A 24906-nucleotide genomic window follows, 5' to 3' on the forward strand; every position below is an offset into this window, starting at 1 on the left:
AAAGTGAAAAATCACAAGTCCCTGTATTTCAGAAAACCAGAAAAAAACTAAGATTGATGAAAACCAATTATTAAAAATACAAAGGCAAATACACACTGAATGAACTTGGAAGTTTGTTCAGTGCCCCCAACAGAAAACAAAGACCACAAGCACAAAGCAGTAAAGAACTGATCATGACAATAATGATATCCATTAGGCAAATATCACCAAATTTGTTCTTTTATTCCCATATCTGTGCTTTAAGTCAATACTCAGGAATGCCTATGCTCCTTGTTCCTGTGGGCCTCTCCAAGGCTAAACAAAGAGAAGAGTTTATCCACTTTACAGTTTTGGTAACAGTACATTCCAAATCCAAATTTTATCAATGGTTCACCATAGGAAGCATACAAGCAGTACAGTCAAGATCTTCAACTGGGGTTCTGCCCTGCCTTTCATGCCTCCAGTGCTGGAGAACACACTGCACTCATGAGGTTGTTAGTCCCAATGTTGAACAATTCTAGATGGTATAAAGTTTTCCTTTATATATTGAATAAAATCGGCTTCCCTGTAAGATCCACCTATGGACTTTATCCTTGGATTCATAATAACATCGAAAAATCTGTACCCCTCCCCTATGTGACAACTCTTAAATTATATCAAGACAGCTATTTTGTTAGATTTTTTTTTTTTCCTTTTCTAATCCAATCGCTAAAACTGTTCCTTGGCATATGTTAATTTTCCTCAGGATGTGCAAAGGAGATTGTTGTGAGTTGAACTGTACTCTCCCTGCCCATGAAAAAAAAAGTATGTTGGAGATCTTACCTCCCACTAACCCAGAATATGACCTTGTATTTGGAGATGGGGTCTTTACAGAGATAGTAATCAAGTTAAAATGAGGTAATTAGGGTGAGCTCTAATCCAATATGACTTATGTCCTTATAAAAAGGAAAAATTTGGACACAGAGACATGCACAAAGAGAGGACAATGTGTGAAGATGAAGGGAGAGATCGGAGTGCTGCGTCTATGAGCCAGAGATGGCCAGCAAATCACCCACCAGAAACTAGGGGAGAGGCATGGAACAGACTCTCCCTCACAGCCCTTAGAAGCAACCAAACTTGTCCACACCTTGATCTTAGACTTTTAGCTTCCAGACCTGTAAGACAATACATTTTTGTTGTTTAAGTGACCCAGTTTATGGTACTTTGCTTTATCCGCCCAGCAAACTAATACATTTCTCAGAAATGTGACATGATAAAGGGTTAACGAAAAATTTCTAAAAGCAGAATGCTTTATTTATGGGTGAGAATAATTCTTTCCAAAACTGTACATATCATTACTTGAAAATATTAATATTTTCAGTATTAATTATCTGAATACTCCCTCAAATTATGTTTTAAATTACTGGTTAGTAAAACCTTTTTCTTTTTTAGATTTTTTTCCTATGACTTTTACTCTCATGATCTTCTTGCTAGCTTTGATTTTGTAGTTGACACTACTGTTAATAGTTAGGAGAGTAACAAACTGGTAATCCTTGGCTCTGCAGTCTATTCCTAATATCTTAACAACTTATAGGACCAGGAAAATTATAACTTGTAAGTCATACTTCATTTATAAATTTAAAAAATATGGAATATAACTGATGTGTAGAATGTGATTAAAAAAATTATTTTCAGTGTACTATGTCAGTAATTTTCATCAATTTTGAGAAAGTCTGTAAATAATAAAGTAGAAATTAATTCTGAAAAAGTAAAAGATTATGACAACAGTGTTTTACATATAACAACAGTATTTTACACAGATAACTCTTAAGCCAGAGCTATCCTGGGACATTTGCAAATTTTCAAATATCATTATAGAAATTATAATTTCTCCCATAAAATACACAGAAGCAGCAAATGGAAAACAACATAGCCATTTTCAGATGGGGATGCTGAGCGGACTGTATCTTGTAGGAGATCACTTCAACAGAACTTTCTGTGATTACGGGAATGTTTTATTTCTGTGCTGTCAAATAAGGTAGCACAGTATAAGGTTAAGTACTCAAGTAGATACTGAACACTTGAAATGTGTGCCTAGTGTGACTGAGAAATTGAATTTTAAATTTTATTCAATTTTAAATGATTTAAATTTAAATAGCCACATGTAACCACATGGGAGAGCACAGCTTCTAGCCTCATCCTCTCCCATATATTTTTCTTCCCTTTTCTCTTAACACAGTGGTTCTCAAGCAGTGGTAATTTTGCCTGTTAGGTGACATACGTCACTACTGTATCTGGAGCTGTTTTTGGCTGTGATAACTGCAGGGATGCTACTAAACATCCGACAATGCACAGGACAGCCTCCCACAACAAAGAATTACCCAGCCCAAAATATCAATAGTGCTGAAGCTAGGAAACCCTGCCATAGTAAAAGGATCTTCAAATGAAATGAAAAATATTTTGAAAATCATTATGAATGGTTGTACAATATTCTAATATTAGCTGGTATGCTTATTACTTAAAATAATCTTTAAGTGGTGTTCAATAATGCCATCCTGACTGCCACTATTTTCTCTGTGTACAGTATCTTAGTGAATAAGCTATCTTGCCCGATTTTCAGTCATAGTGGCCTCTATAAATATAACAACATGACTGAAACTGGTAAGTTTACTTCAGTAATAGGCATAAGTATACATAAACCCTTATCAGTCAGTTAGTTTTATAAACATGAAGACTTTTAGAACAATTTTTATCCTTCTCAATTACGTCAAAAAAGGTACGAAAGGGGTAGTTTAGTACAAATGCATAATCAGTGACATAAAAATAAGCTTGTTTTGTTACCAGAGAATTAGCAGTCATCTTTTTCCATGTGATGTTCAAAACAATAACGTATTAAATATTTATTTTGAGATATTTAAATTGCCTATTTATGCCACTGTTACATCATTTGAACAGTTCTATCTATACTGAAATTAGATAATATTTAATATAAAATCTCCACCCTAAAAGCATTCAAAATCCAGTGGAAAAAGAAATAGCTAATACAAAAGCAGTGACAAAAAATGGACAAAAGCAAATTGTCTCTGAAATGAAGGCTAATAAAGGAATCTTGTTGGAAGTGCTGGCCTATGCAGTGAAAACAAGACAATAGTTTAGAATGTGTTTTTTTTCTTAATGACCCAAACAGAAAAGACCTCTTATAGAGCATTCCCAACATATACTGTTAAGATTTCAACTTTTCAATTTTCTTGAAAATATCATTGCTCCTATTTACCTTATTTCTCATTGTCTAACAGCAATGTAAGTGTCCTATTCTTAGATACAACCCATGAACATAAGTTATTCATATATGGATCTCATCAAAAATGGTAAAGATAAAATCTACCTTAATCTAATTGAAAGAAAATATTTTTTTTAGCTATCATTGAAATTTTGCAACCAATTAAAATTTTTTTTCTTTCTTTGAGATGGGCTGGGGAGTCTTGCTATGTTCCCAGTTGGACTCCAACTCCTGGGCTTAAGTGATCCTCCTGCCTCAACCTCCTGAGTAGTTGAGACTACAAGCTTGTGCCATCATGCCTGGCAATTAAACATTTTAAAGCATATATAAAGGAAGACAAATATCACTTATAAATTAGGACTGCCCTCAAACTTCCATAAGGATTTAAAAACTATTCAGTATATTTTTCATTAATTGTATCATAATCTTAACAAACATACACACAAATGTCATATTCTTTTCCTATATTATACCAAAGATGAATATAAGAATGACATTCATTTCCAGTCATATTATTCTATTTCCTTTCCTATATTTGTTAAGGTATCCTACTTCCCTATGTATCCCCAAAACAATTTTAGCTAGGTTACCAAGATTTAAAGAGATTGTGTTTTTATTAATAGTGTAAGTACAGAGCCTTTCTTCTTTTGCTGTCTGGAATAAGTATGTCTGGAAAAAGGCTCATTAGTTTCTTTCCAAATAATTCATTCACTGCAGCTTTCATTAGAAAAATAAATCACGAAATAAGCATTGGAGGAGGGAAAAAATAAGACAGTCCCTGAATTCATGGAGAATATCTACTGTTAATGATTATGTAATTTATAGTTCATATTCATTATTTTCATTCTCTTACTGCAGAAAACAAGTATTTATTGAAGGCCGGTCTCAGTGGCTCACACCAGTAATCCTAGCACTTTGGGAGATTGAGGTGGGAGGATCACTTGAGGCCAGGAGTTTGAGACCAGCCTGGGTAACATAGCGAGACCCCGTATCCCAAAATAAAAAATTTAGCTGGGTGTGGTGGCATGCACCTATAGTCCCAGCTACTTGGGAGGCTGATGCGGAAGGATCCCTTGAGCCCAGGTGTTTGAGGTTACAGTGAGCTATGACTGCACCACTGCATTCCAGGCTGGGCAACAGAGTGAGACCCTGTCTTGGGGTGGGGGTGGGAACAAGTATTTATGGAACTTCTCTGTGTGCAATGAACATAGTAGAGAAGAGACTTGACCTCATGGAAATTATTTTCTAGTTGGAGAAGATAATACATAGATTAAATAAGTAAAGTTCATAGTACGCATAAAGTACCAATGCTGCAGGAGTGCTGGGGTCAGGGAAGGTCCCATAGAGAAAGTAACTACACCTGAAGGAAGTGAGGGAATGAGCCAGGAGGGTATTTGTAGGAAAGGCACTGAGATGGGGGCAGCAAGTACCCAAGCTTTCAGGCAAGAGGCACGTGGGAGGTAGTCAGATCATGGTGGCTGCAGGAAAATAGCCAGGCAGAGGGAAGGTGGAGATGGGTTTGAGAGCTGAAGAAGACCAAATGGGTGTACACCCTGTTTGTAGACCATGGTAAGGACTTGGCTTTATTAAGTGAGGCAGGAAGTCATTTGAGGGTTCTGAGCAGGGGAACAACATGACTTTACTTGGGTTTCAACAGGATCATTTGGCTGCTATGTTGAGAATAAACTGTGGAGGGTACAAGGGGCAGGATGCTATGCTATCACAACAATACATTTCAGAGATGATGATGGCTTGGACGCAAGTAGTATAGGTAAAGGTGGTGAGAACTGGATCTATTTTGAAAGTAGAGTCAACAAGAGTTGCTGTAGGATTCAACATAAGGAACGTGTGAGAGACAGAGGAATCAAGGACAATATGACCCCAGGGTCTTTGACCTGAGCTGCTAGAAGGCAGAGATGTCATTAACAGAGCTGAAGAAGGCTGCTGGAGGAGGTAGACCAGGAAGGAAATTTAGGAGATCAGTTTGGATGTCTTCAGTTTAACTTGACTTTCAGATGTTTCCAAGTGGAGTGAAGAAGGCAGCTGAAAATATGAACATGGAGTTCAGCAGAGAGGTCTGGGTTGGAGATGTAAAATTAATGACAGCCCTCAAAAAGAGTAAAATGGAAAAGAGAAAAGGTCTAAGGACTAAACCCCTTGACATGCCAACTTTAAAAAGACAGGGAACGTGGAGGAATGTGCAAGGGAGACTAAGAAGGGAGTGGCCAGTGAGTTATGAAGGAAACAAACAAAAAAAAACCACCAAGGTTGCTCAAAAACTAAGTGAATAAAGTACTTTAAGAAGAAAGTGATCAACCGTATCAAAAGCTGCTGCTAAGTCAGATGAAGATCAAAACAATCTGGCCAAGTGGAAGGCAATTTCAGTGGAATAAAAGGAGATAAAGCCTAAATAAATGGTATGAGTTTGAGAGCATCCACATGGAAAGAAAAGTGGAGACAGTGTATACACACTATTCTTTTGAAGAATTTTTGCTTTAAAGAGAGGGAGAAAAGTGGGGTGATAAGATGAAGAATATATTAGATTAAAAGAGTTTCTTTGTTTTTTTAAGATGGGAGAAATAATAGCTTGTTGGCATTGGCTTGTTGGCTGATAAGAAAGATCTAGCAGAGAGGGAAAAACAGATCATGCTGGAAAGAGGGGAAACTGCCGTAGTATGGTTTTTAAGATATGTAATTTAGCCTCTAAAGATATTCATTATAATGTCCAATATAAATGAAGAGGATCAGGTAAAGAAAGGATTGAGGTTTTTTTTACTAGTACTGACAATAAAATTATGGTAAAGCAAAAATAAAAATGTTATAAAAAGGGAGATATAGATGTACAGAATTAAAAAGAAAGTCTCCAAACTAATACAATTCTATATGAGAAAGTAGTACTTATCAAATATCTGGAGCACTGAATTTTATAGTTAGAAGTGATCAAGAAATCACAAAGTGAAATAAAACAAGTTGAGCTGTATTAGAACTATAAACTCTCTATACAATCAACAATAAAATATCTAAAAGACAAGTGAAATTAGATGGAGAAACACATTTGCAACCAATATGATATAAGGTTAATTCCTTTATTATGTAAGAAGCTCAGACAAAACAGTAAATTATCATGGAACCAAGATATAAATGGGCAAAATATATATAGACTGTACGACAGGAGATATAATTAATAAATAACCATTAATATTAGGACAAATATTCAACCTTGCTAATAAGAAATAAAATGCTAAAGAAAACAATAAGATCTGTTATTAGGAAAGGATAAAACAATAAAACTTCCAATTCTGGCTACATTGTGATAAAGTAATCATACATTGCTGGCGGCAATGTGGAATATTAACATCCTTTTGAAAAGCAATTTGGCAATTCATATCAATGGTCATTAAAATATTCATGACATTTGACTCAGAAATACTCCTATATTTATCCTAAGGAAATATGTACTTTAAAGGAATATGTAAATGATGTAAATATGTAAATGATGTCCACTGTTGCATTATAATTGCATTGCAGCATTACTTATAATAATGAAATATTAGAAACTAAATACAAAATTAAAAAATAGATGAATGGCTATGAAAATTATGAATACTGGCCTGATCAAATAGAAGGTATTAAACAAGATTTCAAAGCACCATAGAAGATGCTTACAATGTGATAATAAAGAACAGTATAAAACCTTTACTATAATTACAACTATGCAACCTACACACAAAGAGACTCAAATAAAAAATGTAAATTGAAAACAGCTTAACTATTCTGTGTGCTGGGATTTTAGGGGAATATATGCTTCCTTGTTCTCATAACAACTACTAGCAGTTATTGAATACTTACTATGTGCCAGATGATGGAGTATGGATGTTATGGATGTGATTGAGTTTAATCCTATGGGGTAGGTTATGGCCAATAAATGGCAGAGCTGATATTTGAATTTAGGCACTCAGGCTTTAGCCCTGATCTTTTTTTTTTTTTTTTTTTTTTTTTTGAGACAGAGTCTCACTCTGTTGCCCAGGCTAGAGTGAGTGCCGTGGCGTCAGCCTAGCTCACAGCAACCTCAAACTCCTGAGCACAAGCGATCCTCCTGTCTCAGCTTCCCGAGTAGCTGGGACTACAGGCATGCACCACCATGCCCGGCTAATTTTTTCTATATATATGATTTTTAGCTGTCCATATCATTTCTTTCTATTTTTAGTAGAGATGGGGTCTCGCTCTTGCTCGGGCTGGTCTCGAACTCCTGAGCTCAAACGATCCGCCCACCTCGGCCTCCCAGAGTGCTAGGATTACAGGCGTGAGCCACCGCGCCCCCGGCCAGCCCTGATCTTAATCACAATGCTATATCATATAAATCGATTAAGAAAAGTTAAAGAAAAAGATGGGATCTCCCTCAGCTTGTGAGACTCATGTTTCAGAAGGAGAGGTACAGGTATCATTTGGTGATATGTATGTAATATCATATGGTAATCTGAGATTACTGTCCCTTAAAAATTGCTAACTAAACTGTCAGTCTAACCTGTGAGGTTTAAGTAAGTTTATTTATTTTGATTTATTTAGTCTTTGAGACAGGGTCTTGTTCTGCTGCCTGGGCTAGTGCAGTGGCATCATCATAGCGCACTGCAACCTCAAACTCCTCAGCTCAAGTAATCCTCCTGCTTCATTACTTCCCTTCCCCCAAAGCTGAGACTATAGGCACCGGCCACCATGCCTGGCTAATTTTTCTATTTGATTTTAAACAGACGAAATAATGAAAAATACTTTCATACCAACACATAATGCTAGAGCTGGACACAAGAGATTGGAGATTACCAGGTTTCCTTTGCCTCTACTGAGAAAGAAACTGAGGTCTATAATACCAAGAGGCTGCTTCAAGGTTATTCAGCCAGTTAATATAACCAAAGCCAGTTCTGAATGCCAGGTTTCCTGATGACAGTTCACTGATATTTCTTCCTACACCATTTTACTCCTCTCTCCCATTAAAAAAAAAAAAATTATACATCTACTATATATTAATTTATGTTTTAAGTGCATACTAAATTCCAGGTACCACGTTTGGCACATTTCAGTTAAACTAATCTTCACAACAGTCTTATGAGGTAAATATTATTAATATAACCATTTTAAGACAAGGAGACTGAAGCTCAGGTTGGTTTAGCATGTTGTTCAAGACCACAGTTATTAAGTGGCATCCAGGTTTGATTCCAAAGCCAGTGCTCTTGCCCCCACTGTTATGCTACAGGATCTGGGGACAAAGTGCTCGTGCATACAGGGAGCTCTGGTTATGGAGGATTTTTGTGTTCCTTGCTCATGCCACCAGAGGTTCATGTTGAGAGAACTATCTGATCTCAGTCAGGAGGGGCTGGCAGGTTCAGTGGGTTAGAAAACATGTTAAGTAAATTCTATCTCCTGATGTGAAAAAGTTTTCAAGTTTGTGTGGCTCCTGGGATTGCTTTTGTGTTTACAGACAGATAAACTGAGGGGCAAAGGGGAAAAACAGAATGATGCTTATCTTCTCTGACAAGTGTTTCTAACTTGCTAATGTTTAATGACTCGTGAGATACAGTTTCCTAACACTTGATAAATACATGTCTTTCCATGACCTTTTCTCTTCCGCACATTTTTGGTTCCTTTCCTTTGCTTCAAACCTTAAATTCTTTAGGCTTTGGTGCTGCAGGCTGTATTTCCCTCTCCAGTTATAATAGGTAGCCTCCTAAGTGGTCTCCTTGCTTCAAGGTCTCTCCATTGTCAACCATTGCACACAACAAGGGCAGAGAATCTCCCAAAGCAAAGCTGTTGCTACCTTATAAAATTTATCCCTTCTTCTTTGAAGAGAGGCCCCAGACTATATTTTCAGCTTTTTTTTCTCCCCAATCCTTCACACCCACTGTAACTAATCTGGGCTTTTCCTCCTTTGGGCTTTGGCTCACACTGATTCCTATATCTGGAATCCTTTTCCTTTTCCATCTTTGGCTGCCTAGATTTGGCCTATTCTTTAAGGCCCAATTTGAATGTAATCTCCCTTGTCTTTTCTGATTCTCCAACCAGATATAATCCCTTCCTTGTCTAACACTGAGTGTTACACTGGGTGTAACTCCTAAAAGATTTGACATTCTGATCTGTACTGAAGATATCTGTGTATCTGAACTGTCAGTTCCATTAAGATCAACTACGGTGTTGCTGACCTTTGTATTAGAGGTAGCACCCGGAACACATGTTCATAGTCAAGGTCAATGATTAAAAAACCAAAAATCTGATTTGAGTAATGCAAACTAAATCACAGTGTGTTACAATTTTCTATCAGTTGAAGAACTGGTCAAAGGAACCCAGTGAGTTAAAAAAAAAAAAAAAAAAGTACAGCTTCTTAATGAAGCACTTGATTTTAGAGATGCAGGCACAACCGTTGATAGACATCTACTAGGTCAAGAAAGGTATGCCTGGATTATGTAAATGACAGATACAGAGGCCTGGAAAGGGCTAAAAAAACAATCTGAAGGCACCAGTGGTATATTTTTATTTCTTGATTTTTTTTTGTTTTGTACAGAGGAACAGAGGAAGCTCTGGGGCTTTAAAACTAGAAATAGTTTGTCATTTAATCAAACGACAAATTTTGAATGCTATATTGCAAATCAGGTTAAACAGGGCTACTAAGCGATTCATGTCCAAACAAAATAAAACCCAAACTCAGAAAACTTAGCTCCTTCTCCTTAGTTAAAATCGAAATAAAAAAATCTGGTAATGTTATTTTTCCCAGATTCTAAAGCTAATCAGAGAAGCCTGCTGCCTCACATATACATTCATTAAGGTATTGATACAATACTACTTCTACAGAGATCATCAATCAATAATGAATCCACTGGCTCCTAGCTGTAACTATGTCATCGTTGTTTACTTGGTGACTTTTTTCTTCTTTACGGGGAGAGGAGTAAGATGGTGAGGATAGGAAGAAATCAGTTTAAATTTTATTCAAATACCTTTACAGAGTTAACACAACTCAGAATTTTTTTTTACAAACCTGTAGCACTTTTTGGTAAAAGAACAACGAAATGAACTGATACTTTTGAACAAAGGCCAACAAGCACCTGCAGCCTCTCAATCACTTAACAAATATTTCCGCCAAGACAGGCCAAATTCGGGATCTGGGCGGAGATGGATGTCACCTTTCAATACTAGTCTCCTTTCTCGGTAAGCTGCAAATCTTGGGACAACTGGGACCTTTCCCAGGGATCCTGAGCTGGGAGCGGTCTCCGGTTTTTAGGCAAATCTCTCCTCCTACCACACGTGACCGAATGGCAATCAGCCGCCAAGAGAGACACCGCAACCCGTCAGCCGCGGGATACAAAGGCTTAGCACTGCCGCCGCATCCTCGGGAGGATCGCGGAGCCTCCTGCGCTCAGCGTCTGCCGAGCCTGCGCAGGGCGCCGCCGGGAGGCGCGCCGCTCCGGGGCCCGCAGGGCGGTGCCGCGCAGCGCAGGGAGCAGGAGTGGGGAGCGCGCGCCGCCTGCCCTGCGCGCCTGCCCACCCAGCGCCGCCGGAGCAGGGGCGCCGAGCCGCACGCAGCCGAGCCGGGTCGCGCCGCAGCCGCCGCCGCCGCCACAACCCGGCCCTCACCCGCCGCAGGGAGCCCCGCAGCGACGTGGACCCGGGTGAGAAGGCAGAGGGCCCGAAGCTGGGCCACCCCACCCCCGCCCAGGCCCAGGCCTTCCCTTTCCTTCTGGCCCCCTCCGCTGCCCACACCTCCCCCAAGCCTCGCGCAGGCTGCGGGCGCCGGGCGCGGCACTTACACTACGGCTCTGGAGATCATCCAGGACACCATCTTCCCGGGGGCTTGGGCCCCACCTCCGGGCGGGTGGGTGCTGAGCGCCGCGGACCAGGCCGCCAACGGCAGGCCGCGCGCTCGCCGGCTCCTCGTGCTCCCCGGGGCCGCGCTGGCGCCCTCGGGAGCCGGGCCCGGTGTCTGCGCGCGGCGGCCCGAGTTGCGCGGTTGTCGGTCGCCCGCCCGTCTCCGCCCGCCGGCCGAGCCGCAGCCGAGCCGGCCGGCCCCGCCCCTGCGCTCCGCTGATAGGCGGCGGTGGCGGCGGCGCGTTGGCCCGGCCCGGGCCGGGGCCAGGCGGCCGGGCTCTGGGGGCTGGACCGGCGGGACCCCGGCCGGTGCTGGACGGCCTCGCGGCCGCAGCCCTAATCCCTACACGCTAACTTCCCTTACCCTCCTCCTCTAGGTCTTTGGGACGCCCACCTGGTGGTGAGAGGTGGGCAAGAGGCTGTGGAAGGGAATTGGGGATTGTTGTCAATGAGTGTGTGAAAAATAAGGTATTAGCAGGAACTCTGTGCAATGAAATCCTCTGGACTAGGCCCTAGATTTTGGAGAGCCAAGATGCTGAGGTGTGCTTGGGCACATCCGGTCCCCTGTTCACGGAGGCCCAGCACGAAGGGCATACTTAAGAGTACTGCATGTTAAAGGAAAAGGCAGGAGGTCCTTGCAGAGGCCTGAAGTGTGTGCCAAGAATCTCATGATACATGGTGCAATGCAGGGAGGGGCAGAGGAGAAGAGCATTGGATTTCACGTTTGCAGTCGTGGGTGTAGTGATGCCACTGTTCTGGGCCTCTTAGGACACCTTTTCGTCAGAGCATCTGTAAAGCCTGTTTTACAGACACAAATCTCTGGTATTTCCCTCGGCCTGCCAGATATTCAAAGTAAAACCTGGGCCTGGGATTCCTGACCGTCCTGCAATTTACAACTGTGTTTTGGGAAGTTGGATTACTGTGAATACCTTACTGTTTTTGTAGATATCATTTAAAGAGTAGAATTTTAAAACTCTAATTTTTTGGTGGCAGTACCAAATTGGGAAAATGATTTTAAAGTTTAGTCTTGGTCTTTCTTTTCCAGCGACAACAGTAAAAGATAATTCTAGCTTTCGGATGGTGCAAAGAATGAAAGATGAAATGTGGGCTTAGAGCCTTTAATTAAAGCCCTAGAAAACATGATGGCTTATTTTGTGACCATACTGTAATTTATTCTTTTTGTTTCTCAGTAAAAAGAGGTTAATAGTACTGTAGCCTGCCTTTTGCTTTTCAAGGGTGATGTGAGGCACCGGTAAATAAGTGATCCAACTTGCTTGGAAGAAAATCAAGGGACGTATATAGATTATTCTGGGTTCTTTTCCATTGTCAGAGTCAATACATTTGGTAATCTTTCATTATTTAAAAAGCAAGCTGAGAAGCTGCTTTCTGCTCTTGGGTTAGGTTCTATTTGCTTATTATATTGAGAATATATATTTTTATTTCAGGAATCTCCGTGATAATTTACATTCGTTCTGAATCATTTATTTTTGACCATTCAGCATTATTGGAAATAAGGTGTGCCACATAAGCACCAGTTTTCTGGAGAACTCTCTTGCTCAATAAAACTCAAATGCATTTGAATATTATTGAAATCCCTCCATGAACAGGTCCTGAGACATCTTTACAGCTTCAGTTTTTACTGTCTTTATCCACAAGCACCGATGTACCCTTTCCCTACCTCTCTTCTCTGAACCAAGCTATGTTTTTATGCTCAGTGCTTTTGCCTGGATTTCATTTTTCTTTAATTCTTTTCTCTCCATTCTCTACCTATCAGAATCCTTGTTTTTCAGTGTCCTATGCCATGAAGATGTCCTTAATTTTCCTCAGTAAAAATTATTCATAGTTTTCTGTGGGCCGCCATAATTTATCACTTGAATTTCTATTTATTAATAGTACCTATGTTATTCTGCTTTTACCCATATCTAATCTACTGTATGTTAAAATATTTGAGGACACGTATAGTGTATTAGATATCTTTGTGTTTTCCTACTACAAGCCTAGGATACGGTAAATGCCCAATAAAATTTGAATGTTTATTAAATACAGTCACTCTCTGAAGTATCAAACTTGTAAAAATTTCAGCTGTGTGCAGTGGAAATCTCTTAAAAATGTCTTTCTTGCATTCATACTTTAGGGATCATCATTGTGAATATCAATTATTTCACTGAATCGTAATACATTTATACCTTTAGAGGTTGCTGAGATAGGCTGACTGTTCTCTGAAATGTCCCTGCACTGCTGTGTGTTACATTTCATTCTGTGTGCTTATTATATCTTCTGACTCTTCCACATTAATGTTACTTTTTGCTGGTTTTGTTCAGTTTGCCTAGAACAGTCCCCTTTTTCACATCCTGATAGGGATGGAAACCACCTAGTGTGTGCTGCACACATGTTGTTGAGTCATCCTAATGACCTAAAAAGCTAGGTAGTATTTATTCCCTCTCTCTCTTTTTTTTTTTTTTTTTTTTTTGAGACAGAGTCTTTCTCTGTTGCCTGGGCTAGAGTGCCATGGTGTCAGCCTCGCTCACAGCAACCTCAGACTCCTGGGCTCAAGCAATCCTTCTGCCTCAGCCTCCCGAGTAGATGGGTCTACAGGCATGTGCTACTATGCTCGGCTAATTTTTTCTACATATTTTTAGTTGTCCAGCTAATTTCTTTTATTTTTAGTAGAGACGGGGTCTCACTCTTGCTCAGACTGGTCTTGAACTCCTGACCTTGAGCGATCCTCCCGCCTCAGCCTCCCAGAGTGCTAGGATTACAGGCATGAGCCACCATGCCTGGCCTCAATCTCTTTTGATACCCTGGAAACTGAAGTTTAGAGATACTAACTCACTGGGCAATGATCATGTAGGTCAGTGGTAACAGAATTGGAAATCTAATCCATGCTTCCCAAGCTTCTTTGTATTTCATTGTGATAGAAAGCAGAAATGTTTCTTAGGCTGCAGGTCCAGATGGGAATTACCCTCCAGTGGGAAATTAGGAAGGTGGTTTTTTTTTTGTTTTTTTTGTTTTTTTTTTTGGTGGTTGTGATGATTAGAACTAATTACTAACATTTGATGGTGGGGGTCCAGAGTTGCTATACTTTTTGCAATGTGTGGGATAGTTCTGAACAAAGCATGTCCCCATGTCCTGCATGACCGAGGAATATCTTGCCTGACATTTATGTAACATTCAAAATTGCCTGAGCTTAAAACCTCCATTTTACATATAAAGTCATGGTTTCAACTGAGATTGAATTTTCCCCTGTGTATTTCCACATGCAACTGTTATGTAAATTGAAGGAAGATTTGTTTTGTCTACAGCTTGACCAAGAGTTGTTTACAGTTTTGGAAAATTTCATCACAGTTTTGCATTCATAGTTATAGTATTCAGCTACTAATTACTTCTTGAAATCATCTAGTGTAGTTTTGCCTCAGCATTGAAATACATATTGTCTTATTATAAATTATGTTCATTTCTCTTTTCCATTTTTATTTTATTGAGGGTATATGGATTTGTTTGAAATTGTCTGTAAGAAGATTATTATTAATTTCATTTCAAGGTGGTAAAGCAGAAGTTGGAAAATATTTTACGGAAGGGGTACATTCAGTATAATATGGTTGAGAACAATTGGTCTAAAGTAAAAGCAACCTCATCTGAGGAGAGTTTCTCTTGAAAAATGCCTAGATTTTAGTGGTGGGTATTTTTAATTTCTGTGTATTGGACTGTGACTTAGACAGTTGAGATCTGCTAATAGGTGGCCATTAGATAAGTGCTTCACTGTGTAAGGTTAAGGCTGTAGGGGCACTGGAAGAAAAGGAAACACAGTACCATCTGCCTAGAAGCTTTTATGGCATGGTCTCATTTGGCTATCCCATTTCTATCATTTCTTATATAGAAGATAGAAAATTATTTCTTTAGGTACAGAACTTGTTTTCATACATATATCACTAATACTTATCCATTGTGCTATGGAGTACTTCATTGTATTCTGCAACTACTTCTCTGGGTATTGAGTTGAATCATGGTGGGAAGTAGCATATTTAGGGCAAAGGACATTCTCCCGGGAGACCTTGTTTCTACCACTGGTAATGTGATGTTTGGCAAGTCACACTGTATGTTTCCTGTTGAACGGGGATGATTATGTTATGATGATCAAATGTAAGAGATTTTAAAACCTAAAGGTAATTAGACTCTAGTAAAAACATTGCTTTTTCTTCTACATTTTTACTTAGTTTTCCTAGGGGATACATGCCTCTTCTGCATGTTAAAGGAGTTCATTTATTAGCAAATCAGCAGACAGTGGGAAAGTACCTAGAAAGGAGATAGTGAGAGCAGAATTACAGGGTCCAGAGATAATATCTGATCTATATAATTATTAATGAATATGCTAATGAGACTGAATACTAGGTCACTTTACCATTTCTACTGGGAAAGTATTTTCAATGGCTTAAAAATATTTTTATTTGGAGAAAGGCTAAAATTACTAAATGATTATATCTTTAATAGTTGTTTAGAAAATAGTGGGAATGAGAGTATCTTAAAAAGACTGAATTAACAGAAGAAAGCTGTTCTTTTTTCCATCTGTTGCTAGGTGAATACCTCTTTTCTCTCAGGCGGTCTGCTTATGGTATTATGGTTATGACAGAGGTCAAGTTTGGCATCTGCCATTGAAATTGAATTATTAAGAAATAATATTGAAAATACAATGATGAGATTGCAATAGAATAGAAAGATTAGAATCTGATTAAGTATTCACTATAGGTATTGACAGAAAAAGATGGTTACTAGCCAACAATGAGAAAAGCAAAATACATCTGTGATGGTTGAATATAGGAAAGACATGTAGTAAGGAATTGACATTATCTGAGGTTCTTATATTAATATATTTGAGGTAGTAGCCTCAACTATCGTATTTAAGGATTTCGACAGAAAAAGATTTTTTTCCCCCCTTCAGGGTAAAAGATGGTTTTGTGTTAGATCATGTTAAGTGGCAGAGAAACATCTAGTCAAGACATATTTGAGGTACTTTCATTACTCATTTAAAATAGAATTGATTAAATCATAGTTATCAGTTTTAAACTCAAGATAGATTTATGATTTCAGGTATTCAGGTGCATATGGTGTTTATAATATAATTTGCTAAATCTGAAATATTTGATAATTCCATCATGTCTAATAAGCAGAACTTTAAAATTTTTTATTTATGTTTTTGAGCGGTAATTCAAAGCACATGGAATAAAATTCAAAAAGGAAACAGTGAAAAGTTGAGTTTTCTTCCTTCCCTGTCTCTAGCTACCCAGTTCCCTTCACAGACAATCTCTGTTCCTACTTGTTTTTTTTTTTTTCCCCCAAAGTAGAGTCCAGAAACAGACCCAATTATTAATAGTGTTTAGTCTAGGATAAAGGTGACATTTTACAGTTTTTGGAACATGATGGAATTATTCAGTAAATGATGTTGTGACAACCATCTGGCTATTTAATAAAAACTGAAGAAGAAAATAATTTCTGATGGATAAGAAATGTAAACATAAAAACTGAAAGTACCATAAAAGTACAGAAGAAAACATAAGTGAAAATGTTATAATCTTGACAGTGAAAAGACCTTTCTGTCTTAAAATCAGAAACCATAATCATAGATTTGATTACATAAAAATTCAAAACTCATCTGCCTCGAAAAACAGTACATAAAAGATTGCAAGATAAAGGACAAACTGGAAAAAAAAACTTATAAAACTTGACAAAGATTTTTTACCTCGATCTTTTGTACATGTCTTAATATGCAAAGCATTCTTAAAAAGTATTAATTAAAAACAAATCTCTGAAGACTTCCAGTTTCTAGTCCACCATGTAAGGATCTTAGGAGTCACCAGTTGGTCCCAACAACAAGTAAAAAGCTGAACAAACTGAAGAATAGGCAACACTTCTTAGATCCCTCAGAGAAGTAAAGTCACAGGGCAAACTACTGCCCCCAAAACTGGAGAGATTGACAGGCAGAAACAGAAAATCAGTACTAGAGCAGAGACCTCTGAGGGAACCAGTGCTAGGATAGGAAAACCTGAGCTGTAATTGAGGAATTGCTGGAGGCTCAATGTGGACAACTCAGACATAGAAATTCCAGGGAGCCCCAGTCATAGGGGGCCCCCACACTTTTGTGGGTTTTTCCTCCTGGAGTTCTATTGGGTTCTCACAGTAGATACCAGAGAAAAATCCCCTCATGCTTCCAAGAGGAGGAGGGAGGAAGGAATCATTTGGAAATACACCAGGGCTTTCTATTCTTAACAAGGCCTCTCCTCAGGAGAAGTTACTCAGAAGATGGGAAATACCCAACTCTGGCCAACTCTATCTTTCCATGTGGTGAAAAGGAAATACCCAACTCCAGCTCCCTCTATCCTTCAACTTGGGAGAAGGGAAGTAAACGACTCCAGCCCTCTCTAGTTATCCTGTCCCATCTGAAGGGAGGAAAAAACCTGAGAAACACTGGTGGAAGGCCACTCCAGGGGCACAGGCTCACCAAAGACTGAGACCTAATAATAGGACAGTAGAATGCTTGCCCTCCCCCTGCACCTTACCACTACATTACTAAAGGCCTAAACTGTAGTTTTTTGTTGGTGTTTTTTTTTTTTTTTTTTACTTAGTATATTATGTCTACATTTCAGCAAAAGATTACAAGGCATAGTAAAAGACAAAAACCATAGTTTGAAGAGACTGAACAAACATCAGAACCATAGTCAGATATGTCAGGAATTTTGGAATTATCAGACTAAGAATTTAAAAAAACTATAATTAACATGCTAAGGGCTTAAATGGGAAAAATAGACAGTGTATAAGGATAGATGGATAATGTAAGTAGAGCAATGAAATTTTAAGAAAGAATAAAAAAGAAATGCTATAGATCAAGAACATTCAATGGGAATGAAGAATGCCTTTGATGGGTTCATTAGTGTGGTAGACTAATGTGGTGGAAAAAAACCTCTGAGACTGAGGCTGTTACAATTGAAACTTAACAAAACTAAAAAGCAAGGAGAAAAATATGAAAAAAAAAAATCCATGTATACATGGACTCATGTAGTTCAAACCCACGTTGTTTAAGGGTCAACTCATTTTTTTTTTTTTTTTTTTTTTTGAGACAGAGTCTCACTCTGTTGCCCAGGCTAGAGTGAGTGCCGTGGCGTCAGCCTAGCTCACAGCAACCTCAAACTCCTGAGCTCAAGCGATCCTCCTGTCTCAGCCTCCCGAGTAGCTGGGACTACAAGCATGCGCCACCATGCCCGGCTAATTTTTTCTATATATATTTTTAGCTGTCCATATAATTTCTTTCTATTTTTTTAGTAGAGGTGGGGTCTCGCTCTTGCTCAGGCTGGTCTCGAACTCCTGAGCTCAAACGATCCGCCCACCTCGGCCTCCCAGAGTGCTAGGATTACAGGCGTGAGCCACCGCGCCCGGCCTCATTTTTTGATATGTCAAAAAAAGAGACAAAATGGAATCATATAAAATGTTCAGTTAGGAGTTGGGTACAATGACACATGCCTCTATTCCTAGCACTTTGGGAGGCCAAGGTGGGAGGATCTCTTGAGGCTAGGAGTTTGAGACCAACCTGGGCAACACAGAGAGACTCTGTCTCTATAATAAATTAAAAAGAAAAATTAGCTGGGTGTGATGACACATGCCTTTAGTCCCAGCTACTCGGGAGGCTGAGGCAGGAGGATTGCTTGATCCCAGGATTTTGAGGTAAGCTGTAATGACACCACTATACTGTAGCCCAGGCAACAGAGCAAGATTTTGTCTCAAAAAAAAAAAAAAGTTTAATTAAAACCATGAAAGGTAGAAAAAGTGTGGAAGACAAAAATAGGAATAAAGAACAAGGGCAACAAATAGAAAACAGTAACACATACGCAAGTTGTTTAGCCAACTATATCAATAATCACTTTAAGCATCAATTAAAAGACAAATTAGCAGAGTGGATCAAGCTCCAACTATATGTTATCTTCCAGCAACCCACTTTAAATATAAAGATACATAAAGATTAAAAGTAAATGAATGGAGAAAGATATGCCTTGCTAACATTAATCAAAAGAGAGTGAAAGTAGCTATATTAATTTCAGACAGAGCAGACTTCAGAGCACTGAAAGTTATCAGGGGTAGAGAGGGTCATTACATAATGATAAATGGATCAATACTACAAGAAGATATAATAGTCCTTACTGTGCTCGTGTCTATCAACAGAGCATCAAAATAGGAGGGAAAAACTGATAGAACTGCAAGGAGAAATATATGAAAACAGGACTATGATTAGAGACTTTAAAACACCTTTATCAGAAATGGACAATTCCAGCAGACAAAATCAGTAAGGACAAAGTTGAACTCAATAACACTATCAATCAACTGGATATAATTGACATCTATAGACTACTTCACCAAATAACAGCAGATTACACATTCTTCTCAATCTCACATGAAACATTTACCAAGAGAGACCTCGTTTGGGGTCATAAAACAAACCTTAACAAACTTAAAAGAATAGAAATCATACAATGTCTGCTCTCAGGCCACAATAAAATTAAATTAGAGATCAGTAACAGAAAGATAGCTGAAAAATCCCCAAATACTTGGAAAATTAAATAGCATACTTCTAAATAACACATGGGTCAAAGAAGACATCTTAAGAAAATTTTAAAATATTTTCAAGAAAATGAAAATACAGCTTTATATTGTATTGAATATTTGTGGGATGCAGTGAAACCAGTGCTTAGAGGGAAATTTATAGCATTGAATTTATTAGAAAATATGAAAGATCAGAAATCAATAATCCTAAGGTTCCACCTTAGGAAACTAGAAAAAGGAGGAAATTCAATCCAAAGTAAGCAGAAGAAAAATAATAAAAATTAGAGGAACAATCAATGAAATAGAAATCAATAGAGAAAAGTCAACAAAACCAAAAGGTGATTCTTTAAAAGATTAATAAGATCAATAATCTTTTAGCCAGAATAACTAAAAAAAAAAAAAAAAAAAAGAGAGAGAGAGAGAGGACACTAATATCAGAAATGAAAGAGAGGATATCACTATAGAGCCCATGGACATTAAAAGGATAATGAAAGAATATTATGACCAACTCTGTGCCCACAAGTTTGATAATCTAGGTGAAATGGACCAATTCTTTGAAAGATACAATCTGCCAAAACTCATACAAGAGGAAATAGACAATCTCAATAGGTTTATATCCAGCAAAGAAGTTAAATCTACCATTAATAATCTTCTAAAAGAGAAAGCACCAGGCCCAGATGGGTTCAGTGGTGAGTTCTACCAAATGTTTAAGGAAGAAATTATACCAATCCTCCACAATCTCTTTCAGAATATAGAAACACTCATTCTGTGAGGCCGGCATATCTCTAACTAAAAAACTAGACAAACATATTACAAGAAAAGCAACCTATAGACTAATATCTCTCATGAACACAGATGTAAAAATCCTCAATAAAATATTAGCAAATTGAATCCAACAATGTATGAAATATTATGTGCCACAACCAGGTGGGATTTATCCTAGATATGCAAGGCTGGTTTAACACTGGATTATCAATTAATGTAATCCATCACATCAACAGGCTAAAGAAGAAAAATCACATGATCATATCAATAGAAGCAGATAAAACATTTGACAAAATGCAACACTGATTCATTATAAAAACTTTCAGCAAACTAGGTATAGAGAGGAATTTCCTCTACTTGATTACGAACATCTACATAAAACCTTCAGCTAATGTCATATAATAGTTAATGATGAGAAACATGAAGCTTTCCCACTAAAATCAGGCACAAGGCAAGGATGTCCACTCTCACCATTGCTTTTCAGCATCATTTAGAAGTCATAGTTAATACAATAATACAAGAAAAAGAAATTAAAGATACATAAATTGTGAAGGAAGAAGTAAAACTGTCTTTATTCACAGATGACATGATTATTTATATAGAAAATCCAAAAGAATCAACAAAAATACTCCTGGAACTAATAAGCTATTATAACAAGGTTGCAAGATACAACATTAATATATAAAACTCAGTTGCTTTATTATTTACCAGTAGTAAACAAGTAGAATTTGACAATACCATTTACATTAGGGCCCACCAAAATCAAATTCATAGGCATAAATGTAACAAAATATGTACAAGATGTATGTGAGGAAACCTACAAAATGGATGAAAGAAATCAGAAGAACTAAATAAATATAGAAATATTCCTTGTTCATGGATAGGAAAACCAGATATCATGAAGATGTCAGTCCTTCCCAACTTGATCTATAGATTTAATGTAATCCCAATAAAAAAAATCCCACAAAGTTATTTGTAGATATCAACAAACTGATCCTAAAGTGTCTTGCTTTGCTTTTTTTTTTTTGGAAACACAGGGTCTCACTCTGTTGCTTAGGCTGGATTGCAGGCTCATCATCATAGCTCACTGCAACCTCCAACTCCTGGGCTCAAGTGATCCTCCTGTCTGAGACTCCTGAGTAGCTGGGACTACAAATGCATACCACCATGACCAGCTAATTTTTTTACTTTTTTTGTAGAGATGGGGTCTCACTATGTTGCCGAGGCCGGTGATCCTAAAGTTTATAGGGTGAGGCAAAAGAGCAGCCAACAAAGCATTAAAGGAGAAAAACAAAGTTGGAGAACCAATACTACCTAATTTCAAGATTTACTATAAAACTGCAGTAATCAAGACAGTGTGGTACTAGTGAAAGGACAGACAGATAGATCAATGGAACAGAATAGGGCCCAGACATAGACCCATATAAATGTAGTCAACTGATCTTTGACAAAGGAGTAAGGGCAATACAATGGAGAAAGGATACAGTCTTTTCAAAAAATGTTGGAATAACCTGACATTCACATGCAAAAAAATAAATCTAGGTATAGACCTTTCACCCTTCACCAAAATTCTACTCGGAATTGGTCACAGACCTAAATGTGAAAAGTAAAACTGCAAAACTTACAGAAGATAAGTTAGGAGATAATCTAGATGATCGTGAGTTTGGCAATGACTTTCTAGATACTACATCAAATGCAAAGTTCGTGAAGGATTGAATTGATAAGCTGATTTCATTAAAGTTAATTTTTTTTTCTCTGCAAAAGACACTATCTAGAGAATAAAAAGCGAGCCACAGACTTAGAGGAAAATATTTGCAAAAGATATATTTGATATAGAACTGTCATTCAAAATATACAAAGAATTCTTTTACCTCAACAATAAGAATATAAACAATCTTATTAAAATATTGGCCAAAAAATCGCAGCAGATGTTTCGCCGAAGAAGATATATAGATGGCAAGTAAGTATATGGAAAAGATGCTTCACGTTGTGTCATCGGGAAAATGCAAATTAAAGCAACAGTGAGATGCCACTACACACCTATTAGAATGGCCAAAATCCAGAACACATATGGTACCAAATGCTGGCTAGAATGTAATGCATTAGGAATTCATTCATTGCTGGTGGGAATGCAAAAATGGCACAGCCACTTTGAAAGACTGTTTGGCAGTTTCTAACAAAACTAAATATACTCTTAACCATTTGATCCAACAGTTGCATTGCCCTAATGAATTGAAACTTATGTCCACACAAAAACCTGCACACAGATGTTTATAGCAGCTTTATTTATAATTGCCAAAACTTAGAAGTAACCAGAACTGTCTTTCAGTAGGTGAATGGGTAAATGAATTATGGTACCTTTAGACAATGGAATGTTCTAGAAAAAAATGAACTATCCAGCCATAAAAAGACATGGAGGAACCTTAAATTCATAGTACTAACTGAAAAAAGCCAATCTGAAAAGGCTGCATACTGTATAATTTTGACTGTACGACATCCTGTAATAGACAAAACTTTAGGAGACTGTAAAAAGATAAAGATTCATGGTTACCATGGATTATGGGGAGGGAAGACAGAGAGAACAGAGGATTTTTAGGGCAGTGAAACTATACAGTATTACAGTTGTGGATACATGTCATTATAAGTATGTAAGTATGTCTAAAGCAGTGGAATGTGCACCACCAGGAGTGAACCCTAATGCTAACTGTGGACTTTGGAAGGTAATAATAATGTGTCAATGTAGGTCCATCAGTGGTAGCATATGTACTACTCTTATATGGGATGTTGATGCTGGGGGAGGTGGTTCCTGTGTGGGGACAGGCTAAATGGAACTCTGTACTTTCTGCTGTTTCACTGTGAACCTAAAGCTGCCTTAAAAAATAAATTTTAATTAAAAATAAATAAATCTCAATAGAAAAAAATGTGTAAAGAATATCAACAGGCAATTTACAAAAGCAGTACTAATGGCCAGAACATAATCCCAACTAATCCAAACACACACGTGGTCTAAGTTCAGAACTGAGTCTTGATCAAAAGCATAGTTTAACACCAGAAGTAATTACAAAGGAATTTTATTACTCCTTAAAGAGTATTAATGGGAATTTAATTCATAACCACATTAATATTTTTTGCAAGTCCCTTTTCTCCTCCCCATTTCTCTTGCTGCCCTGTAGGTCCTCACTTGTCAAACTCTAAAGCTTTCTTCCTAAACAGCAGCCAACAAGATTGCTTCCCATCATTTCCTTATTATGTTGATCAACTCAGTCTCAGCAAATCTTTACTCTTAAGAAAGGGTGAAATGAGTAGAGGGAGGAAAACTGTGTGCACTGATGTTAATAAATTTTTCCATGTCACACTAAGAAAATATTTTTTGGTCTCACTGAGTATTAAGGAAATCCAGATAAAAAGTTCCTTACCTGCCAAATTAGCAACTATTAAATACAGGGATATTGCTGTATTAGTGAGAATATGTGGATACTTTTAAGTTCCTGTTGGAGAGAATGAAGACTAAGTTAAGTTTTTCAGGGGAGAAACTGTACACATTTTTACATTTTCACAGACCCCAGGCATTGGATTCTGCATCCCACTTCTAAGACTTTATCTATCTCAGGCCTATTATTTCAGACTGGGGGCAGGGGGGGCAATCTTCTATGTGTTTAAAAGCTCTATTTGCATCCCTGTTTCTTTTGCATTCTCAAAAATGACTTTATACCATATATATAAAAATTGTTTGTGCAACCTGTATTCAAATCACCTGTGATGCTGCTTAAATGAACAGGTAGATTCGCAGTTCCTACCTCAGACCATCTAAATAAGAATCTCTGAGTAGGACCCAGTAATTATTTTAACAAGCTTACCGTAATTAGATATATAATTAGCTATATGATTTAGTAATCAAAGTTGTTATTACAGACTCTGAAGTTTATGAATTTCTGCTCCATGAAGCTTTCGTTCCCACCCGGCTCAAACCCTGAAAAGACTTGATCAGAATACTTGTCCAATTCTAAATCCTTGAATTTTCATTCTCCTTACCTTGAAATTCCTTTATATCATTTACCACCTAACCCTTGCTAAAAAATCACTAAAGAAAGCTCTTGATCCTTCTTTTACGCCTCTTTCCAAACTTTCTGTGCTCTTCCCTCCTTTTCTCTTCCTTTACTTAGTACTATATAAATACTTTTGTTTAAGACAGGATCTTGCTCTGTTCCATGGGCTGCAGAGCAGTGGAGTCATAGCTCACTGCAACCTCTAATTCCTGAGCTGAAGCAATCCTCCTGTTTCAACCTTCCAAGTAGCTGGGACCATAGGCATGCACCACCACACCTGGCTAATTTTTTTGTTTTTTGTAGAGACAGGGTCTCACTGTTGCCTAGGCTGATCTCAAACTCCTGGCCTCAAGTGATCCTCCTGCCTTGGCCTCCCAAAGTGCTAGGATTACAGGCCTGAGCCACTGTGCCTGGACTTAATACTAT

At 38.1% G+C, this 24906-nt stretch overlaps 1 protein-coding gene across 1 annotated transcript in view; it reads right to left on the reverse strand.

Moving 5' to 3' along the window:
* The window catches only part of REEP3 (receptor accessory protein 3), a 93102-nt gene extending 81864 nt beyond the window's left edge, over positions 1-11238 (reverse strand). The window contains exon 1 of the mRNA XM_069459850.1: positions 11029-11238. Coding sequence (XP_069315951.1) covers positions 11029-11060 — 32 coding nt within the window. The 5' untranslated portion in view covers positions 11061-11238. The remainder of the gene's footprint in view (positions 1-11028) is intronic.
* Between the last annotated feature and the right edge of the window lie 13668 nt (positions 11239-24906).

The sequence above is a fragment of the Eulemur rufifrons genome, chromosome 28, assembly GCF_041146395.1.
Source record: "Eulemur rufifrons isolate Redbay chromosome 28, OSU_ERuf_1, whole genome shotgun sequence".
Taxonomy (NCBI): Eukaryota; Metazoa; Chordata; class Mammalia; order Primates; family Lemuridae; genus Eulemur; species Eulemur rufifrons.